General features: G+C 46.6%; 1 protein-coding gene across 2 annotated transcripts in view; it reads left to right on the forward strand.

Annotated features, from left to right (window-relative positions):
- Positions 1-25,185, forward strand: part of TULP4 (TUB like protein 4) — a 195,556-nt gene that overhangs the window by 36,065 nt on the left and 134,306 nt on the right. The window contains exons 2-3 of one of the 2 annotated variants that reach the window (XM_040965630.1): positions 22,641-22,925; positions 23,963-24,801. In XM_040965630.1, the coding sequence (XP_040821564.1) occupies positions 24,550-24,801 (252 nt within the window). In that variant the 5' untranslated portion in view covers positions 22,641-22,925; positions 23,963-24,549. The other variant, XM_040965631.1, reaches the window with a different exon arrangement.

Here is a 25,185-nt window from a genome sequence, read left to right on the forward strand (position 1 = left end):
GGGGTGGAGGTTGACTTTCTTGGTCTCTTGAGCACTAAAATAGACAATTCAGTAGACCAGAAGACTGCATATTTTTCACTATTGTACCTCCATTTCATTTACTTAACCAAGTTATATGTTGCTGAGAGTTGTGCATTTTAATTGGAATTAGTTGTACATTTTAATTAGGACTATAGCATGAATCTTACTAGGTAACAAAACCAATGTGAGACAAATGCTTGTAAAGAAAGGAAATCTTATATATTATAAATTGAGTAATTGAAGCTGTTGGATGTCTCTTAAATTGCTTTTTTTCTGTTGGTATTTTCAACTGGTCATTTTTTTCTTTCCCTCCCCCTAATTGGTTAAAGTCATCTTTTCCTCAATTTTCTTTAGGAATCCATTTCATAGCTGTTTTGAAATGATAGGCTGTCTGAATTGAGATTTTATTTTTGTTAGGAAGATCAGTTTATTAGAGGCATTCTTCAATGAAATTCAAAAACATCTCCATGCCCAAGGAGAAGGCTAGCTAGATGGTGTCCTTGTGGGCCCGGTAAGATGGTTCAATTGGCCAAATCTTTTCCTTGCAAGACCCAGAATCCCATATGAGCACCAGTTCGTATATTGGCAGCTCTACTTCCCATCTAGCTCCCTGAGTGTGGCCTGGGAAGGCAGTGGAGGATGACCTAAGTCCTTGGGAACCTGTACCCATGTTAGAGACCCAGAAGCTTCTGTCTGCTGACTTTGAATCGGCCCAGCTCTGGCCGTTTCAGCTGCTTAAGAGAGTGATGTGCCTCTTAAGGAGGCCTTGGAGCGTCTGTGGCCGTGAAAACCTCTGGCTTCAGGGACAGTGTTGAAAGCCTGGCTTTCCTTCAGGTGGCCAAAGTAGTATGATTAAATGAAGATGTGATTTTTGTGTTTTGGGCTCCTAAGCCATCATGAGGTTTGCAGGAGACAATCCTACATTTTAATGGTATTTGAAGATACACTCTTATCTTGCAGCACACAATTTAACTGTCTAAATTGAGGGAGAGAAATGTTGTCATTTGTCATCTAAATTAAAAAGTCAAAGCTGTGTTTTATTCCTGATTTCCTCAATGCTTAGCACAGGGCCTGGGATGTTAAGGCACTCAGATGTTTGTGTAGTGAATTAATAGACATAGGTGGATGGATAAAGCCATTCAGTTGGCTTTTTATTTTAATTAACTTTTTATTTATTTGGCAAGCATGCATGTATCTCCTGGTTTACTTCCTAAATGCCCGTAATAGCTGGAGCTGGGACGGCTGTATGTGGAAGGCAGGAACTCCGTTGAGGATTCCTGTGGGTAGCAGGGACCCAGCTTCTGCTGCCTCTCAGTGGGCACGTTAGCAGGAAGCATGGCTTGGGGTTGGAGTGAGCACGAGAATCTAGACATTCTGATAGGGGATGCAGGAATCTCAACTAGTGTTTTATCCACTAGGCCAAATGTCTGTCCCAGGCTTAATTTATTTTTTAATATTAAAAAATGCATGGCAGATATTTATATTTAAGTCTGAGGGAAAATACCCACTTTGGAGGTAGTGTGCTCCTGATTTTTGGTGCATGGATGAAGCACAAGGGGCTGTTGGGTAGGATCAGGTTGACGTGCCTTGACTTTGTGTTCTAGGAAGGATGAGTGAAGGAGGAACAGCAACTTTTTGTGTATTTCTTGAGGGAGGTGAAAAGAGGGAGGTAATTTAGACCTTGGGTTCCCAAGTTGAAGTCTTAAGTTATTTACAGAACTGGCCTAAAAAGATTGTGGGGTGGTTCTTCCCCTTCTGGTGTTTGTCCTTTGGTGAATCTGTCAGGCATGAGTGGCAACATTGCCTGCAGATACACAGGCTGGCAGGAGATGCAGCCTTTAGCTGGTTCATTAACTGATCTGGCTGAGTCATAACTTTCAGGAATAGTGGACAGGGTGCCGTCTCTTGTCTGGTGTATCCATAGCATGTTTTGGATCACGTTGTCTTAATACTCAAAAAATTGCTTGTACTGGGTGGGTATTGTAGCTGTGCAGGTTAAGCCACTGGTAGAAAACCCCACTTTTCATATAGGGGTGTGTTGAGTCCTAGCTACTCTGCTTTTGATCTAGCTGCCTACTAATGCATCCTCGATGGTAGCGAATGATGGCTGCAAGGACTGGGTACCCTGCTACCCACATGGAAAACTCAGATGGGGTTCTGAGCTCCTGGTTTGCCCTAACCCAGCCTTTGCCTTCAGTGGACATTTGAGAATGACCCAAAAGATGGGTGATCACACTGTCTTCAATAAGATGGGAATAAATAAACATTCAAAAATTGCTTATATTGAGTTACCCATTAATATTGAGTTTATATCCTGCTTGCTGTAGGGAGCAATTGTAATTCCAGTTTCTTTGTATGAGATTGTTGTAGGCACTGACCTTCCACTGTCTGGTAGCTCTTCTGGAGTGCCTCATTTCCTGATAATTAGACACTTTCTCATTTCTAATACTAAGATTTATGTAAGCCCTCTTGACTCTCTACCCGCATTGGAAACATAGTTAAGACCAATTAAAAACACTGGGGAGAAATAGGTCGTGTTAGTTATAGATCCTCCTGTCTGGGTTCACTCTGAGAATGCCTGCAGGAGCCGGAGGTGGGCCCCACGGAAGCCAGCAGCTCAGTCCGCGTTGCAGTGCAGGTGGCGGGAGCTCACTGCTTCCCCTGAGCATCAGACTGTCAGGTGGCTGGGACTGGGAGCTGAGCTGGTGTCCGGCCAGGTTCTCTGCCAGGGCATGTGGGCATCACAGCTGCCAGCTGCACCTCCAGGGGACATGCCTGTCCTGGCACCAAGATTTTATGCTGTTCACGTTTTTGCTGTCTGCTTTTTTTTTTTGTGGCATGTTCTTTTTATGTTTTTTTTTTGTAGTTACATCAAATATATGAGACGAGAAAATAAGACCAATTTTCAGAATTCCTTCTCCTGGGATTCTCAGAGGATACAGCACTGCAGCCTCTCATCTTTTTTTTTTTTTTTTTTGAGACTTATTTATTTTTTATTATTATATTTTTGACAATCTTTACACAGTTAGTTAGGGTAAAAAGGTTCAAGGGCTATAGGAAAGTGGGTAAGACTATTACTTCCTTATTGATTGTTTCCTTTAGGTATTTGAGGTAAAGGGAGTTTAAGGGAGAAGCTCCACCCAGTGTGCCACCCACCCCCGGTCCCTGATGAGGAACATGCTCTGAGATTCTTGCTCAAGTGGTTGTGATGGTTCATCGGTTATGAATTGCTGCCAGTCTTGCCACTCCAAGCACGATGCGGTCCTTGAAGAATCCACTGATTGACATAGTTCATCCTAGAGTCTCCATTTGCCCAGTATTTCACTGCCAACATATACCTGAGGTGCTTGATTGACTTGTGTCTTTTGTCCTTTCTTGGTTAGGGTTCTGAGTCCAGCATTTCGACTGGGGAGATCTCCAAAGCAACTTTGTCTGAGGTGTTCCCAGACCAGATTTTTGTATGTGCTAGCAAGTACAGGGCCCTGTACAGTCCATTGTCCCCATCAGCTGGTGGTTGCAGTTGCTGGGTTGGTTCTGTTTCCAGCCCTGACTTCCACTGGAACCAATGGGTGTTGCAGTCCAGCCTGGTTCTGCCTAGCACATACTAGGCCCTCACATAAACCAGTGGGAGCTGCAGCCCAGTTGGAGCGACCCACAATAACCCCTACCAGGCCCGCCCCCTAAGCTGGTTTGCAGCAGTAGTCTAGTCTGTCCCACACCCCATTCAGCTCTTGTACATGTCAATGGGTATTGAAGCCTAGTTCCATCTAACTAGCTCCACTATGCAGCCCACACAGATGCTGTTGAGTGTCTGTCTAGCCACCCCAGCCCCTGTCCTAGTTTTCGTGCCCACCCGTGGGAGTGGTAACTCAAGAGGGAGGAGCCCACTGTTTCCCTCCCAGGCCTCTCCCACTCCCAGATTATGCACACTCCAGGTGGTTCTGTGGTTTGACTTGACAGAATTAGCCCCCAGTGCCAGCCAATGGCAGCTGATGCTGCGGCTAAGCCCAAACAACCCTCACCCTCTCTAATTTTGTTTGTACCCGTCGGAATAATCATCCCAGCCTGGCTTTTCCCTGATCTAGTCCACATGAGGCGCACAGGTGTTGTAGCGCTGCTTAGTCTGGTGTGCCCCCATCCCAACCCATGCTCTTCAGTGGGAGTGGTTGTCCAGCAGGGGAGCCCACATTCCCCCTGCCGGCTCTGTGCCCTCCCTCCCTGGTTCTCATGTGTGCTGGTTGGGCACTGCAGCCACAGCTGGTACGGGTCATCTTACCTTGGCGTTCTGTATTGTGCACGGGTTTTTGTTACGACCAAACCTGGCTCGACCAACACCCTGTTCTGGTGCTAGAATACACCAGCAGATGATGTAAACTGATTCAGCCTGGTCTGCTCCCGACCCATGCCAAACGTATGCCAGTGGGTAACTTTCCATGGCCTGTTCTGGGCTGTTTCCTATCATGTTTCTTGCACTCACCTGCTGGGTCTGTGTCCTGCCAGAGGAGTTGCCCAGGCTCCTCCATCAGAACCTCTTCCCAACGCCAGATTTTGCACATACCAGTGTGTCCATGGGCCAGCCCTACTCAGTTCACGTCCTGTCCTAGCCGTAACAGTGGCTTTTCCTGACTGGCCTTCAACCCAATCTGGTTCTTACTGTTGGGTATTTCAGCCCAGCCATGGCTCGTCCATACCCACATACAGCTCACACATGGCTCAGGAGGGGTTGAGACCTAGCCTAGTCCATCCCACTAAGATTTATTTATTTTTTATTGGAAAGGCAGATATACAGAGAGGAGGAGAGATAGAGAGGAAGATCTTTCCTCTGATGTTTCATTCCCTATGTGGCCACAATGGTTGGAGCTGAGTCAGTTCTAAGCCAGGAGCCAGGAGCTTCTTCCAGGTCTCCCACATGGGTGCAGGTTCCCAAGGCTTTGGGCTGTCCTTGACTGCTTTCCCAGGCCACAGGCAGGGAGTTGGATGGGAAGCAGGACTGCTGGGTTAGAACCAATGCCCATATGGGTACTGGTGCATTCAAGGCAAGGACTTTAGCCACTAGGCTATCGTGCCAGGCCCTGCTGTCTGCTTTTTTTTAAAACTTGGTTTTCCTTTTAAAAGTCATATTACATAATTCTGTTTTTTGCATGTTTGATAAAATGCTTTCAGTTTTTCTTCGAAAGAGATTTTAAAATTTTTTGGAAGATTATTTATCTGAAAGAGTGACAGAGAGAGGGAGAGACAGAGACATCTTGGATGTATGGGGTCACTCCCTAGGTGGCTGCACAGTGGGCCTGGGCCTGACCAAAGGCAGGAGCCAGGAGCTTCGGCTGGTTCCTCCTCATGACTGACAGGTTGTTGGACATGGACCCTATTCTCATGTTTTCCAAAATGCACTAGCAGGGAGCAGGAGCAGAAGTGGAGTGGCTCAAATTTGAACTGTGATCCTCTGTGGGATGCTGGAGTTGTCAGCCCTAGCTTCGCTGACCTGTTCACAGCACTGGCCTTGGCTGATGACTCCTTACTCACTTAGGTCTGCATTTGTGTGTGTTACTGCTCTAATCTTCTTACCAGCTCTGGTTGACACTTCCTCATGGTTTAGTCCTGGGCCCAGTTGAGTGCATCCAGGTTTATGTGCAAAGTACAGTTTTATTTATAGTCTTAAGATTGTAATAGAACTTGAAGACATAGAACAAATTTACTCATGCTAGAAAACTTAAGATTTTGTTAAATGAATATGGATCCAACCTGAGAATCTTTTTTTTTTAATATTTTTTTTATTTTGACAATCTTTACATAGTTAATTAGGGTAAAAAGGTTCAAGGGCTACAGGAAAGTGGATGATACTAGTATGTTTTCCAAATTGTTTCCTTCATGTTTAAAGGGGGGTATTAAGGGAGAAGGCCCACCCAATTTCCCACCCTCCCCAGGTCCCGGATGTAGGGCATGCTCTGAGGTTCTTGCTCAAGTGGTTTTGATATTGCAACAGTTATAAATTGCTGCCAATCTTGCCACTCTAAGCACTATGAGGTCTTTGAAAAATCCACTGATTGACATAGTGCATCATAGCTGAGATGGTTGGTTGACCTGTTCTGTCTTCTCTCTTTTCTTGGTTAGGGTTCTGAGTCCAGGATTTAGATTAGGAAGATCTCCAAAGAAACTTCTTGTATGCCCGGCACAGTCTATTGCCCTGATCAACTGGTGGTTGTAATTGCTGGGTTGGTTCTGTTTTCATTCCCGACTTCCACTGGAACCAATGGGTGTTGCAACCTGAGAATCTTGTTGATATGAATCATTGCCTGGATCCCAAACTCAAGTTTGTTATCTACAGTCACAAATTTTTAAAAATCATGTGTGTATGTATTTGAAAGGCAGAGTTACAGGGAGAGAGAGCTTTCATCTGCAGGTTCACCCTCCCTGTGACTGCAGTAACCAGGATTGTGCCAAGCTCAAGCCAGGGGCTTTATCCAGATCTCCCACATAGGGGAGGGATCCAAGCATTTGGGCCATCTTCCACTGATTTCCCAGATGTGTTAGCAGAAAGCTGGATTGGAATTGGAGCAGCCGGGACTTGAGTTACTATCTGTATTGAGTACTGGCATTGCAGGCAGCTGCTTAGCCTTCTGTGCCACACAGCGGCTCCTCTAGCTATGATTATAGCCCTTCAAAGAAATTGATGTAAGGTGAGATTTTTTTTGCTGCTTTTCCCTGCTACCTATTTATTTTATTTTTGTAAAGATTTATTTGTATTGGAAAGGCAGATTTATATATAGTGAGACAGAGAAGGATCTTCTGTCTATTCGTTCACCCCCCAAGTGGGTGCAACAGCCAGAGCTGAGCTGATGTGAAGCTGGGATCCAGGAGCTTCTTCTGAGTTTCTCATGCAGGTCAGGGTTCCAAGTTTTGGGCCTTCTAACGCTTTCCCAGGTCACAGCAGGGAGCTGGATGGGAAGTGGAGTAGCCGGGATAGGAACCGGTGTGTATGCGAGACAAGGACTCTAGCCCCTGAGCCATTGTATTGGCCCTTTGATACTTTTTTTTAAGATTTATTTTTTATTAGAAATATTTACAGAGAGAAGGAGAGATGGAGAAAAAGATCTTTTATCTGCTGGTTTACTCCTCAAGTGGCTGCAGTGACTGGAGCTGAGCCAATCTGAAGCCAGGAACCTCCCTGAAGTCTCCCACACAGGTTCATGGTCCCAAGGCCTTGGGCCATGCTCTACTGCTTTCCCAGGCCAGAAGCAAAAAGCTGGAAGGGAAGTGGAGCATCTGAGATTAGAACCGGTGCCTATATGGTATATGCAAGGCAAGGACTTTAGCCACTAGGCTATCATGCCAGGCCTCCATAACAACATTTTCAAGATAAGAATGCCTATGAGATTTAAATTGTGCAGTGAAATTTTTTCATATTGTGTTTAAATGCTTATCTAGGGCACAACTATAGTCATGGATCAATGAATTTCTTCGTTAGTGCCATCTTATAACAGCTGAGTAAGGCAGGCATGTGGCTCCTGTAGGAACACAGGATTTACTGAGAGAAGGAGATTACTGTGCATCATCTTGTGTCACGTGTTATCTGTGTAGAATCTTGTTAAGGAGCGTCTGTGCAGAGCATACCAGAGCTGTGTTCTGGCTCTCAACTTGAGCATTCTGGTGATGCAGGCCCTGGGAGGAGGGAGCAGTGAGGGCTTATGCAGTTAGATTGCTTTCATCCACCCGGGAGACCTGAATTGAGTTCCTGACTCCTGGCTTCAGCCTGGCCCACTCTAGGCCATTGTGGGCATCTGGGGAGTGAACCAGTGAGTGGGGTGATACCTCTACCTGTCTCTCAAATAAAATAATACTAATTCAGTCTGAATAGTTGTTGTTTGCAAGCCCTGAGTGACTGTCCGTTTGGTCTTGATCTGGCTTGTGCCCTTGGTCTTGGGACCTTGTGGTGGCACAGCTGATCCACTTGTTTCTCTGGCTGCAGGGTTTCCTTGTGTTTCCCTCTGCTTGAATTTGCTTCACCTCTCAATCTTCCTGCTTGTTGTCTTTTTTGGGGCGAAGGGCAGGGTCTGGGGAGAGGGAAGAGTGAATTGTGTGTGTTTCTGAAACTGTCCTTTTTATTGATGGAAACAGCAGTACAGACAATCATATGTTCATTTACCTGTGAGTTCTCCTTTAGAACTAACTGCTGAAGTGTATGGGGGCCTTCCAGTTGTTAAGAAACAAACTCCCCTGCATTTTTTTTCCTGCTCCCTACAGGTCTTTATCCATGGGACCCTCTTCTCCGCCAGTCCTGGCCCTGCCTCGGGTTGGCTTCCTGGGTGTCCCCTCATCCACTCTCTGTATCTCTTGAGCAGCCATACCTTCTTCGTTTATTTGGTTTCAGGCTCTTATTTAATTCAGGATGATTTTGAAACCACATCTGATGCTAAATTTGGTAGAATATGGAATGGAATGAGGCCAACCAGATATCTTGAAACATCCAGTTATCTAAGTGCTATTAACACTTAGAAACACCAGAAAATATATAGTGAATGTCCTTAAAAAAATTAGAGGGAGGAAGGAAAACAGGGAGGGAGGGAGAGTGAGAGAAGGAGGATGTTCTGAGAGTTTGTAATCCGAGTGAGAAGTCATAAGCACCAAAGACCAGGACTTACATTGTTGGGCCTGCCAGACAGAAAGCAAAATCTGTCCATCAGCAAAGGGAGCAAGATGCTTCTTAGTTTAAAATAATCTCTTTTGGGGCCGGTGCTGTGTTTATGTCTTCGCTGCCCCATTTTCAGTGCAGCTCCCTGCTAATGTGCCTGGGAAAACAATGAAAGATTGCACAAGTGCTTGGGCCCCTGCACCCATGTGGGAACACCCCATGAGTGTCAAGTTAGCTGTGGTCTTTGGGCCGTTTGGACGTGAACCAGTGGTGGAAGACCGACCTCTCTCTGCCTCTGCCTCAGCCGCTCTGTAACTCTGCCCTTCAAATAATTAAAAAAAATTTTTTTGAGACTACTGGGTTTAAAATTTGAAATTGTGCTGTTTGTGTGGTTTGTAAAATCTTCAGCTGAAAACTGATTATTTTAGTTTATAGTCTTCAAAAATTAATTTATTTTTATTGAAAAGACAGATTTATAGAGAGAAGGAGAGACAGAGAAAGATCTGCCTGCGGGTTTACTCCCTAAGTTGCCACAACGGCCGGAGCCGAGCTAATTCGGAGCTAGGAGCCAGGAGCTTCTTCCGGATCTCTCACGTGTGGGTGCAGAGTCCTGAGGCTTTGAGATGTTTTTTGCTGTTTTCCCAGGCCACAAGCAAGGAGCTGTATGGGAAGTAGAGCAGCCATGAACCAGCTTCCATATGGGATCCTGGCATGAGCAAGGCGAGGATTTAGCTGGTGAACCATTGCACCGGGCCTAGTTTATGATCCTTAAGATGCAAGCACCCTTCAGCGATTAGGAGAAACAGAAGAGGGCAATCAAGGTTTTATTACTTAGAGGTTCTAGGGGTTCTACATGCACCCCCTGGAGCCTCCCTTGTCCCTACAGAGTTCCAAAAGAGTGAGAGAAAGGGCGAAGAACTGTGGGCCACTGCTTGCCTTGGGTCCCACCATTCTCCATACAGGTATGCAGTGGGTTTTTTGAACTGGTGGCTTGAACCAAGCAGGCCTGAAAGTAGGAGGTCCTGAGTAACTAAGGGTGCCCTGAGCCCGGCTGCTCGGGCAGCAGAGCTGGCAGGGCAGTCAGAGAGGCGGTATGTAGCTGTCTCTGAGTGGTTGTGTGAGGTAGAAATCCCAATGGTGGACCCGGAAGCTCTCCAAGGTAGAAGAGCCCTCGCTGCTTCTGGTGTGCGGAGGTTAAACTGTTGAAGGAGCATGCTGAATACCACCCTAAATGCTTCCAAGTTAGAAGCACCCAGAGGTGCTGGCTGGAAGAACACCAACCTTCTCCCACTACTGTTGAGACCCAAGCTGTGAGCTTAAGGCGGACGATTAGTGGATGGAGAACTAGGAAATGAGCTCCGCTGAATGAGCCCACCGAAAGCCAGCTGGGCCATTTCATTCATTCGTTTCTCTAGCTTTTGTAATTTCTTGTTAATACTAGGTATTATTCGCAGTGCTGGGGTTATAATGGCACACCATTCTGGGGAGGGTGGGCACTGGTCTGTTGACCAGGGAGTTCAATGTATTGTATTGTGGGACCTTGCCCACTGCAAGGGCTTTGAGTCATTGCCAGGAAACTGGTATTTGTCGGTCGCAGTTGGAAAACGGCTGATTTGTATCAGTCCCTCTGTTTTACAAATGATGAAAGTTTAAGATGTGAGCCTCCATCTTGCTGTCTGTAGAATGGGAATGATGAGTGCTTCATGGGAGTGCAGTGATTGTGAGAGGTGATTATCATGTTGTGTGTCTCTTCTGCCATCTGGTAGTCAGCATCCAGGGGCTAAGCTCTCCTCCTCCTGACTAAGTGCTTTCCTGCTGCAGACAGCATTGCTTGAGGCCTTTGCTTGTGTAGGGCCTTACAAGACTTCCATTCTCACTCATAAAGGTGTGCTCTATAAGTATCTAATGCATGTGAGTTTGGCTTTCATTATAGCTTATAGACTGTTCAGGTTCAGGAACCAGTTCTCGTGTTTCCGTGTTAGCTCCCTGCTAGTCTTGTACCAGTCACTTGCGAAGCGTTTTATTTGTACATTGTTACTTGGTGCAGGCCCAGTAGTGCCACTTCCTAAGAAAGTAAAAATATTTCTGCCTCCAAATTATTATTTGAGTGTTTGCATTTTCACAGCTGTTTGTGATACAGACACGTATGTTTGTTTTGCTCACAGTGCCTGATACACACTTCTCCCCAGGTGTCCAGCTGCAGTGTCCGTCACAGCCTGTGTCAGTCCCACCCGTAAGGCTGCTCACACGCTGGGACTCTGTGTTTGAGATTGGAGATAGGGCCATTTGGTCCATCAGTGAGATGTATCCTGCTGCCCTGCCCTGTGACATGGAGGGACAGTCTGGGTATGATCTTTGTGTCTACCCTGACCTCCTGTTGGCCACGGGTCACACTCCTCTCACCACTGGAACCAGCAAGGCATGCCTAGAACGGACTCATTGTCCCCTGGAGCCCAGTGTGGCTGAGCAGTCGCTAGCACCCTGCTTAGCTGCTGGCTCGGTTCTGCCATCCATTTGAGCACTTTCTATATGAAGACCGTGAAAGTGCCAGGGGATTATTTTGCAAGTAAAAAAGATGGCAGCAGATGTGAGAACAGATTTACTCATTATGATGTAAATTGATGTTTTGTTCCATTATAGTTTACCAATATAAAGGTATTCATGAAAATATTTGGCTCTGCAAAATTAGGAAAATTATAAACTGCCATTGTCTGTTAGAATCCATTCAATTTACTTTTTTTGGGAAGAACTTCAAATTGTAAGTTAAAAATACTTGCTGAGGGGTCCAGCGCAGTGGCCTAGCAGCTAAGGTCCTCGCCTTGAACGTGCCAGGATCCCATATGGATGCCAGTTCTAATCCCAGCAGCTCCACTTCCCATCCAGCTCCCTGCTTGTGGCCTGGGAAAGCAGTCGAGGATGGCCCAAAGCTTTGGGTTCCTGCACATGCATGGGAGACCTGGAGGAGGTTCCAGGCTTTGGATTGGCTCAGTACTGGCTGTTGCGGCCACTTGGGGAGTGAACCATTGGATGGAAGATCTTCCTCTCTGTCTTTCCTCCTCTCTGTATATCTGCCTTTGCAATAAAAAAAAAAATAAATCTTTAAAAAAATTTTGCTGAAATTTGGGTTGTTAAAATTTTAAAGCTTAAAATCGTAGACATGAAGATTTTTAAAAAAGGTTTATTTTTATTAGAAATTCAGATTTATAGAGAAGAGAGACAGAGAAAGATCTCTATCCACTGGTTTACTCTCCAAGTGGCTGCAACAACTGGAACTGAACCCATTTGGAGCCAGGAGCCAGGAACTTCCTCCAGGTCTCCCACGTGGGTGCAGGGTCCCAAGGCTTTGGGTTGTCCTTGACTGCTTTCCCAGGCCACAAGCAAGGAGCTGGATGGGAAGTGGAGCTGCCAGGACTAGAACCGGCGCCCATATGGGATGCTGGGGTGTTCCAGGTGAGGACTTTAGCCCTAGGCTACTGTGCCCAGAAGTTATTTTTTAAAGTTAAGATTTACTGCAACAGTTGTGTTTTTCTTCAGGCAGATGCATGGATTGAGTGTTATTTCTCCAAAGTTCTTGGGACCAGAAGTGTTTCAGAATTTTTTTCAAAAATGTTTTCCTTTTTGAATATTTTCCCCTGGTTGTACATAGCAAAAAATATATCAGGGATGGGAGCCAGTCTAAACATGAAATTAATTTGTATTTCATATATATCTGATGTGTATTGCTGAAAGATAATTTTATACAACATTTTAAGTAATTTGCCCATTAAAATTTCATGGTGTAGAATTTTCTGTGTGTGATGCGTGTTAGAAAGTTTCAGTTTGTATCTGCGTTAGGGATGCTCAGTCTGATAATTTCAGAAACATAATGTGGTAGTGAAAGTAATACAGTGCTATTCTACCACTTTCTTTATAGTTTCTGGTAGTTTTTTCTATTTTTAAAAAAAATATATTTACTTACTTGAAAAGTTGATGTGGAGAGAGAGGGAGACAGAAAGATAGCAAGTCCACCAAGGGGTTCACTCTGCAGAAGCCTGCAAGAGGCCAAGCTGGCGGGGTGGGAGGTGAGGGGTGGGGTTTTGTGTGGATGCCCTCAGGGTGGCAGGGACTGGGTAGTTGGGCATCTTGTGATGCCTCTGGGGCATCAGCAGGAAGCTGCTCCTGGGGCCTGGAGGAGTCGCAGCTCACGTGGCACCCTGAACCAGGGTGCCGGTGTCCTTAGCAGCAGCTTCTTGTGTTAAGCTGCTCATGTTTTTTCCCTGTACTTACTTATTGTTAAGTGTGCCCTAGTTTGTCGATTAGTCTGAATCTCCCGTTCCCATGTCCTTGTAAAAGGATCCTGTGTTGCTAGTGTCCTGGTTCAGCTCAGAGTGGTGGCACCACCTAAAAACAGGTGTATGGGACACAGGCCAGAGCCACCTGAAACTCTTTATTATAGTGATATTTATTGGTATTTTAATTCAGGCTTTATTGTGTAATTTGAGGCAGTGGACCAGGATTCACTGTCTTTTAAAGCTGTGGTGTTTTAGATGAGCAGAATATAGCCCTTTTTTTAAAAAAAGAATTTTTTATATTTACTAGAAAGGCAGATTTACAGAAAAGGAGAGAGAAAAATCTTCCATCCGTTGGTTCACTCCCCAAGTGGCTACAATGGCCAGAACTGAGCTGATTCGAAGTCAGGAGCAGGAGCTGCTTCTGGGTGTCCCATGCATGTGCAGGGTCTCACGGCTTTGGGCCATCCTTGACTGCTCTCCCAGGCCATAAGCAGGGAGCTGGATGGTGAGTTAAGCATTGAGATGACAGGTACTGCAGCCCAGCCCAACTGAGTGTGCCACAGACCTTGACCTTGTGTATGCCAGCGTGAGCTGCAGCCTAGTTGGGGCAATCCCTGATAACACCCCCCAGGCCCACCCCCAGCCCTGGTTCCTGCACATGTCAGTATGTGCAGTAGATTAGTCTGGTCCGTGCTGCATCCCAGTCAGGCTCTCGTATACATGTATGGGTGTTGCAACTTAGTTTAGCCCAGTCTACCCATATGTCAACAGGCCCCGCTGCCTGTACAGCCTGATCCGTTCCCAGCTCTGGCTTTCATGCACACCAGTGGAAGCTAGCAGAGCAGTATTATTTCCCCACTAGGCCCAGTCCCAGTTTTAGATCTTGCACTTTCCAGGGGTCACGGTGATCTAATCTGACACAACTTTTACCCTGTCACAGTACTTGTTAGTGCCAATTGTGGCAAAGCCCACATGTGCCAGCAGATGCAGTGGCCTTGTCTAGCCCGGCCCTCCCCCACATGCAGCTCACATCAGACTGACGATTGTTGCAGCCCTGTGTAGTCTGTTCTGCCGCAGTCCCAGCTGTCATGCTCACCAGTGGGAGCAGTGGCTCTGCAGGTTTGCCTCTATTGTAGGGTTTCTGACTCTGAATACGGCAACTACCTCAACTTGTCTCACAGGAAAGGAGAATTTTCATGTGGACACAGTTTAGTTTTAAAGCAAGGTTTATTAAAAAAGCTGAGAAAAGGAGCTCCCGTCCTAGTGATGGGAGGCAGTTTTGAGATAGAAAGGACCCTTACCCCCTGCCATAGTGGCAGGAGGAAGAGAGAAAAAAAAACCCGAATTAATGGTGGGGAAAGCATCTTTTAAAGGTTCCCCTCAAAGATGTTTCTCCATGAGCAAAGGAGAATTCCTGGTTTCCATGGAAAGTGCCTGGCCCTGGGACAAAAGGCCAGAAAGGTGTCACTGCCCAATTTCCTCAGTCCCTTTCTAATGATAGAGGCCAGTTGAAACTACCCCTTGGCAATGGCCAGAGACAGAACTGGGCTGACACTTCAGGTGGAGAATTGGTATGTTAATGTCGCCCTTGTCTCTTGGGGAAGCGTGTTCTTGCTATGTTAATATACCCTTCTGGTGAATCCAAGACGTAGTGGGGAAAATACCCTTTTATATTTGAGAAAGAAATGATGACTGGGGACCCAGAACACCCTACCTGCCTACTACCCAGTCTAACTCCTCTCTCACCCTTCCATCTCCCAGCAGGTTTGCTTCCAGCCGAGGATCTAGGCTGTGCTGGTGGATGCTGTGGCCCAGTTTGACATGGTCCATCTTGCCTTGCTCGTGCTGGGGAGTGCTGGAGCCTAGTCCAGCCCAGCCAGCTCCTAGTCCTGGCCCTAATGTGAACTGTTGGGCATTATATTCCAATCTGGCCTGGCCTGTATCCTGTCCTGACTCACACCTACTGGTGGGTGTTGCAGACTGGCCCAGCCTGGCCCATCCCCTGACCCACATGATGCTGATGGGTGCTGTAGCCTGGCCTGGACTTGTTACGGGGTGCGAGCGAGATCACTCCAGACATGTCGAAGGTTTATTAAGGAGTCTTTATTAACCAAGCTTGGTGATAACAGAGCACACTAGAAATAGCAAGTCCCAAGTCCATATGGCAGTCCAACCAAACACAACCCCAAGAGGAACAAATGGTCATTACCCTGAAGTCCATTCGTTAAGCTGAAGACCTATAGAGACATGCAATGAATAACCTGGACACACTTTCAAAGCTGCAGACATTCACCTTTCCCTGGCTTCTCTGCCCACATTCCACCACTGCTAGGCCTCACCTCTCCTGGAACTCCTGATAGTTCACAAACCAGAAACAACATTGCTATGTCCATTATCACATCTAAGCAGTACACAGGGACCATGCTCCCTTTATAATTCAGGCATAGATTTAATATAGTAAGCTCTATAGATGGCACCTTAATATTTTAGCATCTGAAATTTCAGGTGTAGCATCACTCTTTAAGTATTGAATATCTACACACACACAAAACCCTTTTCCTCTGCTCTAGTTTTTCAGCTTTTATTATTTATTTGGGAGATGGAGTATGCTGTTAAATGCTATGGATGGGTAGGGGCTGATTTCGGGGGGGAGGGTCACATGCCTGTCAGGTCAGCCGAGAGTCTAGGTGCCAGAGTAATGGAAGCACCTGACCATAAAGTGAGCAAGCCCCTCTCTATGGGCCTTTTAAAGAGGCTTGTGAGGGGAGTGGTTACACAACAATGCAGACCATCCCCTCTCAGGTGATAGGTGGTGGTGGAGGGGGAGTGGCTGAGAATGGAATTAACATTCTATTGCTGTTAGAACCAACCTTCATGACAGAGGGTAGAGGACACAGCCACATTTCATTTGCCCACTGTCAATGGGTGCTGGCCATCACTGGTTACACCCCATAACAGATCTCCCTCAGCCTTAGTTCTGGCACTCACCAGCTGGTGCTACATCATAGCAGGGGAGTTCCCTAAGCTCCTGTATGGGACCAGCTCCGTCTGGTTCATCCTGAGTTGGCTTATCTCCAGTCCTGACCTTCACTGCCGAGTGATGCGGCCTTGCCAGACCAACTTACACCCATTTTGGCTCTCACTGATGGATGCTACAACCCTGCCTGGTCCACGCCTAGACCTACTTCTTTTTTTTTTTTTTTTAAAGATTTACTTTTATTATTTTTTATTGGAAAGGCGGATATACAGAGAGGAGATACAGAGAGGAAGATCTTCCGTCTGATGATTCACTCCCCAAGTGAGCCGCAACGGCTGATACTATGCCGATCCGAAGCCAGGAGCCTCTTCCTGGTCTCCCACGCGGGTGCAGGGTCCCAAAGCTTTGGGCCGTCCTCAACTGCTTTCCCAGGCCACAGGCAGGGAGCTGGAAGGGAAGCAGGGCTGCCAGGATTAGAACCGGCGCCCATATGGGATCCCGGGCGTGCAAGGCGAGGACTTAACCACTGCGCCACCGCGCGGGGCCCTAGACCTACTTCTTATGTGGATCAGCAGATGCTGCGTTCTAGCCCAGCCCTTCCCACACCCACTCTGGCTCTTGCAAATGCCAGTGACTGCTGGAGCCTAGTTAGTCTGGCACACCTCAAGACCCAGGCTACAAACATGCCAAGGGACATTGCAGCCATGTTCACCCCGATCCACCTGGTTCACTGCTCTTGCACTCACCATTGGGAACTGCAGCCCAGCCAGGGCATCCCCTTAGCTCCTTCACTGGGCCCCCTCCCAGCATAAACCTTGTGCCTGCCAGTGGTTGCTCCGATCCGTCCTGGCATAACCACCCCATCTTGGTCCTTGCCATGGGATGCTGCACCTGGTTTGGCCCAGTCAGTTCTCAGCCCCAACTTTGGCTGGTGGTTACTTCAGCCTAGGCCTGTTCAGCCCGTCTCCATCGCTGGTTTTCATGCAAACTGGTGGGTGTGATAGTACCTGTATTTTCTTTTTAGGTTCTTCTGAATTCTGTGTGCACATGTGTGCATATATGTGTGTGTTTAAATATTTTTTTCTTTATTGGAAAGGCAGATTTGCAGAGAGAAGAAGAGACAGAAAGATCTTCCATCAGGGTTTATTCCCCAAATGGCTGGAGGGGCTGGAGCTGAGCCAATCTGAACCAGGAGCCAGGAGCTTCTGGGTCTCCCACATAGGTGCAGGTCCCAAGGCTTTGGGCTGTTCTCCACTGCTTTCCCAGGCCACAAGCAGTGAGCTGGAAGGGAAATGGAGCAGCTGGGACACAAACTGGCGGCCATATGGGATCTAGTGCTTACAGGTGAAGGACCATTGTGCTGGGCCTAAGGTTTGCTGCATTTAAATTCTTAAATTATGTGACCAAATTGCTGTCTTGTTTTCCTGTACTCTGTGACACTGGCTCCCAAGGGCAGTGTTGGCATGAAACTGGAGTCAGGAGCCAGAGCTGGAAACAAGCCCCTGTGTTCTAATGTGGGGTACAACGTCTGACCTGCAAGGCTGCACATTCACACCCCTTAAGCTAGTAATCAAGCTGTTTGGTAAGCTATGCTCTCTCCTGTCGCTGTACTGATAATTAGATGTTCTTGGGTTGGCTGTTGAGATCAGGCAGGAAAAGCAAGCGGGCTTACCCTCTGAAAGCAGGCCTCCTTGTGGTTCTGTGAGCATTGCCTTCCTTCCTGAGGCCATTACTCCCATAGGCTCTGAAGCCCAGTGGCTTCCAGACTCCAGGAGACCGGGCCCTGAGTGGTGGGTGGTGTCCTGGTATTGTTTTAGAGATTTAACCTGGCCCCTGTTTACTGCATCACTGAAGTTCATGACACGGGTCGTTGGGACTGTAGTTAGAGAGGGTGTCTGTGCTAGGGTAGGATCTCACAGCAGGTTTTCAGATGAAGAGGCAGAGGGATCACGTGGTAGAGGAGCCGTGGTAGACGCAGGAAGTCTTTGTAGCGGTGATGTAGTTTTCCACAGGTGTTGGTAAACTAACCACAACACCTGTGGTGCAGAGGTATCCTTTGCCTTAAAGCTTAGTATTTAAAGGCAAGTTGTAACCAGCCCCAAGGCAGCTATTGAAACTAATTAGGAACCAGTTAGATCTGCTTTGAGCTCAGTGGGTATTTGTGGGTTCTGGAAAATTCTCCAAAGAAAGGAGTTACTGTAATTAGAAGAAGGTCATTGTAGTTACTTAGAAATGCATGGTCTGAAGCCTGTTGCCATCTGTAGAGATGGGTGCTGAAGGGAGGCCTGGGCTGGCACAGGAGGCAGCGTCCCTTTTCCCTGGGCAGAGCTGCCGAGAGGACTGTCTTAGCTGGGGCACCCCCACAGGCAGCTGAAACCACGAAAATCACCGTCTGTCCTGAGAGGTGAAATTGGGGTATTTAGTATAAATCACCACACAAGAAAACTCACTTGTATTTCCTTTTCCCCAACTCCCCAAAAAAGTTTATAGGCATACATTAAACTGCAGAGTATTTGGGTGTTTCACTGAAAACTTCCTGCTTTGCATTCATCTAGCAATATCTGTATGTTTTTCTCCAAATCTGTCTTAGCCTTTTGTTTCTTTCAATCTTGTGTTCTACCACTGACATTTTTAATCTATTGAAATAAATATTTTGAAATTCTTATCTCTGCACTCATTACTATTCATATACATTTTCTTTTTCTAAAATAAAACACTTATTTGGTAGTGGTTGAGAGTGAGAGAAAGCACTGTTATTTGCTGGTTCACTGCCCAGATGCTTGCAACATCGAGGGCTGAGCCAGGAGCCAGGAACTCTGTATCTCCTACATGGATGGCTGGGACCCAGCTACTGGAGCCATCACAGCTGCACTCCAGGGTCTGTCCCAGCAGGAAGCTGAAATTGGGAGCCAGAATACCATTAAAATGGTTTGTTTTTTAAAATCTTTATTTGAGGGCCTGGTGCCATGACCTAGTGGCTAAAGTCCTCACCTTGAACATACCCGGATCCCATATGGGCGCCGGTTCTTCTCCTGACAGCTCCACTTCCCATCCAGCTCCCTGCTTGTGGCCTGGGAAAGCAGTCGGGATGGCCCAAAGCCTTGGGACCCTGTACTCACGTGAGAGACCTGGAAGAGCTCCTGGCTTCGGATTGGCGCAGCACCAGCCATTGTGCTCACTTGGGGAGTGAATCACCGGATGGAAGATATTTCTCTCTGTCTCCTCCTCTCTCTATATATCTGACTTTGCAATAAAAATCATCTTTAAAAAAATCTTTATTTGAAAAGCATTGTGACAGGTAAGAGAGGGAGGAGGACAAACACAGACTCAGAGTGAGAAGTAGTGAGGAGAGGGAGGGGATATGAGTGTGACTGAATAAAGCAGCACGAGTTCCTGCTGGCTCGCTCAGCCAGTGGCTGCAGCGGTGAGGGCTGGGCAGGGCCGGAGCCGGCGCCAGGATCTTCCGCCTGGTCTCTCACACAGGCAGCAGGAGCTTCCACTGCTTTCCTGGGCGCACGAGCCAGAGCTGCACTGGAAGAGGAGCAGCTGGCATTCCTGTCAGACTGCCAGGCTCAGCAAGGGGCAGCTGAAGTTGTGCGCCACAGCTCTGGCCCCTGACTTTCTTGCTCTTCTGTTACTTGTTTTCTAAAAACTGAAGAGGTGTTTTTTTGTTTGTTTGTTTGTTTACTCGGGGGTAGGCTTTAAAATATTTTATAAGTCCTCTGGGTTTGATTTGATAATGTTCTCATCATCTCACAGAAACTACTCAATCAGTTACCGTCTTATTTTCCCATACTCAAGAAAATCAGTACAAAAGAGAATGAAATGATGTTCGTTGTCCATTGTTGTTAGTGGCGCCACTAAATTGGTACCAGGCTTTCAATGGTTTGGGTGCTATTTTTTTTTTTTAAAGATTTATTCTTCTTGGAAAGGCATATTTGGACAGAGAGAAGAAGGCACAGAGAAAGATCTTCCATTGGGTGGTTCACTCTCCAAATGGCTGGACTGGCTAGAGCTGATCTGATCTTATCTGAAACCAGGAGCCAGGAACCTCTTCCTGGTCAACCATGTGAGTACAGGGTTGCAGGATCCCTCCCATATGGGCACTGGTTCATGGTCTAGCTGCTCCACAGCCTCTCTATAAATATGCCTTTTCTATGGTGCTGGCATCCTATATGGGTGCCAGTTCGGGTCCAGGTGTTCCACTTCCTGTCCAGCTCCCTGCTGTGGCCTGAGAAAGCAGTGCAGGACAGCCCAGAGCCCTGGAATGCTTCACCTGCTTGGGAGACCCGGAAGAGGCTCTGTTGTCAACTGCGGATCAGCTCACTCCCGTGGTTGCAGCCTTTTGGAGAGTGAACCAATGGATGGAAGATCTCTTGTCTCTTTTTCTCCCCCTCTCTCTGTAACTCAAGTAATAATAAATACTGCTTATCTTAAAAACAGTAGATCCAATAAACATTTTATATTTTATGAAAAATTAACCTTTCCATGAAACTGAAGCAGTTAATAACAAGTGTATTTTATATGTTGGCAGTTGTTTTTAGTGTTGAACTTGTTAAATGATGGCTGTATTCTCAGTATTGCTTCTGCCTTGAAGCTCTTGTGATGTTTTTATTGACATGTGTAGAGATGCACAATTGGAAAAGAAATGGAATGTTTTGATAGTCTTTTTCTTATAGTCATAGCTATTTTTCTTTACTGTTATATCAGTTCAACAAAAGTCACTTAAGGGTTAGTTGAAATATAGAATTTAAAATGGCATCAGTTTTTCATGCTTGGTTGGTCTTGCATGTTGAATAGATCTCAATTTCAATCTAAGCTTGTCACGTATTGCTGAAACATAACTCCCATGTTTGGGGACTTTATGAAGCAAATAAATGTGTTCAGCTGACAGTTTATAGATTGAAAGTTTAAGTTAACCTCTTTGAGGTCTTTGTGGCAGATGGTGTTGCAGTGGCTTGTGTGAAGAACGCTGTTCAGTGAGCAGGAAGCCAGAGACATGCGCGGTCGGCTCCCTCGCACCGTGCCAGTCCCCTCTGACTAGATCCTAGTGCTTGAAGGTTCACCGCCTTGCATCACTACTGTCCTGTGGACCAGGCTTCCAGGGTAGGAACCGTGTGGGGACAAGCTCCGTACACACCATAGCTGTGCTCCACGAAGTTCGAAAGAAACAGTTCAGAACTGCGTAATGGTGCACATTGCTCTCATTGCCAAGAAATGAGTTTAAGAGTGTTGGGAGCAGTCACACTGAGAATGACGATGCTGGCTTGCTCTGAATCCTAATTTTTGACTGGAAAGCTCATCTTTTATCATTGGCAATAAATGCTATCAATTGTTTCCCTTACAGTAGCAGATTTACTTTGTTCAAGGAAATGTCTGCCAAATTCCCAAGCCAGAATAACCCTAATTTGTTATTCATTCTTTCCAGTAACCATGGTATACCATGAAAAAAGCAGCTAGGTCAGCTTGCAAGTTAAAGTACAACACACAACACTTTTCCTTAGGATGAGCGTGATGCTTCGTTGGTTTACGGGCGGACTTGATGGGGACTTGCTGTTCTGGAGCACAGATTAAGATATTTTGCACATTGGTAATTTGTTCTACGGCACCAAGGGCACTTACAAAGTGGTACCAATGGTACCTTGTTCCTGTCGAAAGAGAAAAGTGCGACCCACTGCTGCTGTCACATCATTGATCCAAGAAAGGCAGGTGATGTCCTGGTACTGTGAAGGTGGCTTTGATCATGGGATTTTGCTGGGACTTGATCCCCACAGGCCAGTGATTCTCACAGCCTTGTTTCCTGGCCTGCAGCTCTGCCCTACCCCTTCAGTGGCCAGGTCCTTAAGGCTTCCTTGGAAGGTGGAAGGTGGGGCAATTAGGGACAGAGTCTGCTAGTGTTGCTGGAAGATGTGCTTCAGGTCTGGGCAGGCAGGTGAAGAGAAGAAGGGGATTTGCTGGGGAATGATGCTCTAGCATTTTATTGCTAGGATACTGTAGAAGCTGAGGCTAGAGCTGTGCTGCTGTGGCCCATTTGCAGTCAGGGATGGAATGCCTTTGGTGTTTTGTGGCCCTGGGTGTGTCTACTGATAGTAAGGAAGTCAATTTCAGGCCTGAGCCCTTTAAATCTTTTTCTTCTTTTGGACATTTATTTCTGAGTCAGCTCCGTCTGCTGGTTCAGTGCCACAGTGCTTGTGGTGTGTGTGCAGGGTGGAGGGTTGTGGTGTAGTGTGAAGCTATTGAAATTGGAACACAGTCCAGGTCACACTCACAGGAGCCCATTGCGTTGGCCATGCCTGCTTCCTCCTAGAGTGTGCGTGAACAGAAAGTTAGATCTGAGCAAAGCTGAGCTCAAACCCAGGTCCTTAAGTGTGGACTATGGAGTTGTTAGGCAGCATGCTGAATGGCTACGCTCCATCTCCTCTGGAGAGGGTCTCGTCTCGTGAATAACCCTGGCCTTGGAGGGTGAAATCACACATGCAGAACTCAGAGGTTCAGAAAGGACTGCGTGGTAGGCAAGAAGTGCAATACAATGTAAACAGTAGTCAAATCACTGAAATCATTCATTCTGAAAATCAATGGGGAGTATCTCTTGCTACTTCTATTTTCCAATCATTAGCTCCATGCAGTTGATGTAAGGGTAAAGATGGGTCTCCAATTCCAATTATGCCAACTGTTCTGCTAGAAACTGTATATTTTAGAATTGTAAAATTCTTCTATTTTTATATCCTTTTTTGTTTTACAGATTTGTAAGGCTCCAGAGCCTTCAAGCTGTGATTAATCGGATGGTTCCTGAAGTTGCTTAGAGAATAGTCGCCTCGTGTGCCGTTTGAAGAGTGTGTATCCATGTATGTTTAAGACCTTCTGTACAAGCGTGTTTACTGAAGAAGACCGTCTCATCTTGTACACACTTGAGTTTCACAACTTAGAAAAATTAAGAAATAGATGGAGCAACTTGACACCACGAGGCTCCAGAGCTCTGGGAGAAAAATGCATCACTAACAGCCAGTTTTCCTCATGGTCTTCACGGGTAAAGAAAGTTTGCAAAAAGAAGAAAAAAATTGTACAGGTTAAGCCTCGAAAATACCTCTCTAGTTTAAAGACAGAGCTCAGTAGGAAGGTGACAGGGAGGAGTGTGACTGCAGACACTGCACGCGGGATTGCCAAGTGTCTCCTGCACTTTATTTTTTAGTAGGTTTGGTCATTCAGTTAGAGTTTAGAATTCTGGACTGGAAAGTGACTGTTACTGGTTATGGCTGGAACAGAGCAAGTTTAGGTGTGATGGGACAGGTCTGAACAGTGAACTGATTCCTGTGCTTTTTTTAATTAATTGTATTTGAGGCATTTTAATTTATCATTTCCCCTTTCCTTTCTTGCATCTATACGATATTATCTTAGAAGAGCAATTGAAACGTGTAAGTACAAGTAAATCTCCAGGAAAATCCTAGCAAAGCTTCTTTTTCCTTCCAGTCGTGTCGTTTGGCAGCAGCAGTCTCTGAAGGTGAAGGGAAAGTGGCTGTCAGCATTGGGTGGTCCCCGCCGCTGGCTTGCCTGCGTGGTTGAAGGCCTTGCCCTCCCTCCCCCGGGTGGAGTCCAAGCAGGATTGCGCATGAGGCAAAGATTTCTTGATGGACTCTCTGAGATTTGTTATTTTAGAAAGACAGAAAAATACGTGATCTTTAGGAGCAGAAAAGGGAAGAAGTAACTGGGGAGTGAGAAAGAACTCTTTAAAAGATCGAAGTCGTGTGCAGTGTGTTCCTGTTTTGTCAGCAAGTGGATATACGACTCGTCCTTGGCAAACCTTCGTGCCACTTCCTAGCTTTGGTACCTCGACTCTGGCCAGCAAAGGGGCTTTTTCCAGGCTCCATGGCACCCAGGGGTGCCCTGGCTGGCAGAGTTGTCCGAGAGAACCTGCAATACTTGGGGATACAGGGCCAGAAAGGGTCTGGTTTTGAGCAGTGAGGAAAGAATACTTTTTTCCTGAACTTTGGACTGCTGTCTGCATGAATTCTGGTCTGTTTTGCACAGTTTGTGTGCCTTTTTTTCCCTTTATGCAATCTTTTTCAGCTTTAGCAGCGGAAATTTGTCCAGAAAACATGCCAGAGGCTGGCTTCAGAAGGAAGTTGATGAGCCCGTGCGCTCTGTCTCTGCATCCAAACTTTGGAATAGAGAATTCCAGCTAGAGGGATTCTTAAAGCCTTAAGTTACTTGAAATCTATGTATTTGCAACCTGTTGTCTCTGGAATCATATTATACTAAACTGGAATCTCAGGCTGAGTGAGAATAACCCAAGTTGAGTAAAAAGGGGAGAACCGTTCCTTGATCGCCAGTGACCGATGATGCTCTTTCCCCAAAGGATCAGCGTGTTCTTCCCTTAAGGACTTGAACCTAAAAACGGACCACACTTTTTTTAAGCATTACCTTTTCTTAGCAGACTGCCATCATCTTTTATAGAGGAATTTTTTCACTATGCATTTGGTGGATCTTTATAAAATGCTGACCTTCTAACTAAATCCAGGTCAGTGTCAAGTAAAGGGGACAAAGGCAACGGAAGCCAGGCACAGTACAAGTAAACAAGCCAATGAAAGACATTGGTTTGAATTCTCCAGCATTAAGCATTATTTTAAAACTAAAACAGTACATTGGGAAAAAGTATGTATGCAGCGGTGGAACATGGACCTGTGCTCTGCAGCGACTCCAACATCCTCTGCCTGTCCTGGAAGGGACGTGTCCCCAAGAGCGAGAAGGAGAAACCGGTGTGCAGGAGGCGCTACTACGAGGAGGGCTGGCTGGCCACTGGCAATGGGCGGGGCGTGGTAGGCGTGACCTTCACCTCCAGCCACTGCCGCAAGGACCGGAGTACACCACAGAGGATAAACTTCAACCTGCGGGGCCACAACAGTGAGGTGAGCTGTGGTTTTGTGTCATGGGGTGGCTTGTCATGCCCACAGTCTGGGGCCTGGACACCTGCCCTGCTTCAGTTTCTTAGACTTGACGCTGGTGAGACCTCAGCCTAGGGCCTGTGTGTCCTGTGCCGCTACAGGATGCTCAATGCCAGGCCCTGCCCGTGTGAGTCCTTTGTCTCTGCCCCCTTCCCTCCTGCCTGTGACAGTTGCACAGCGGTGGAGTCTGCAGCAGGTAGTGGTTGGTGCTTTTTGAGTTAGGTGGTCTCAGCCAGATTTTCATACTCCAGGGCAGTCTCCCTGGTATACAGCCAACCCATGGGATGGAGAGAAAAGAGTGATGCCCTCGCCTTGCCCACTAAGCACCCATGTGTCTTTGATGATGAC

The sequence above is a fragment of the Ochotona curzoniae genome, unplaced genomic scaffold (genome assembly GCF_017591425.1).
Source record: "Ochotona curzoniae isolate NIBS_2020 unplaced genomic scaffold, NIBS_Ocur_1.0 scaffold_3890, whole genome shotgun sequence".
NCBI lineage: Eukaryota > Metazoa > Chordata > Mammalia > Lagomorpha > Ochotonidae > Ochotona > Ochotona curzoniae.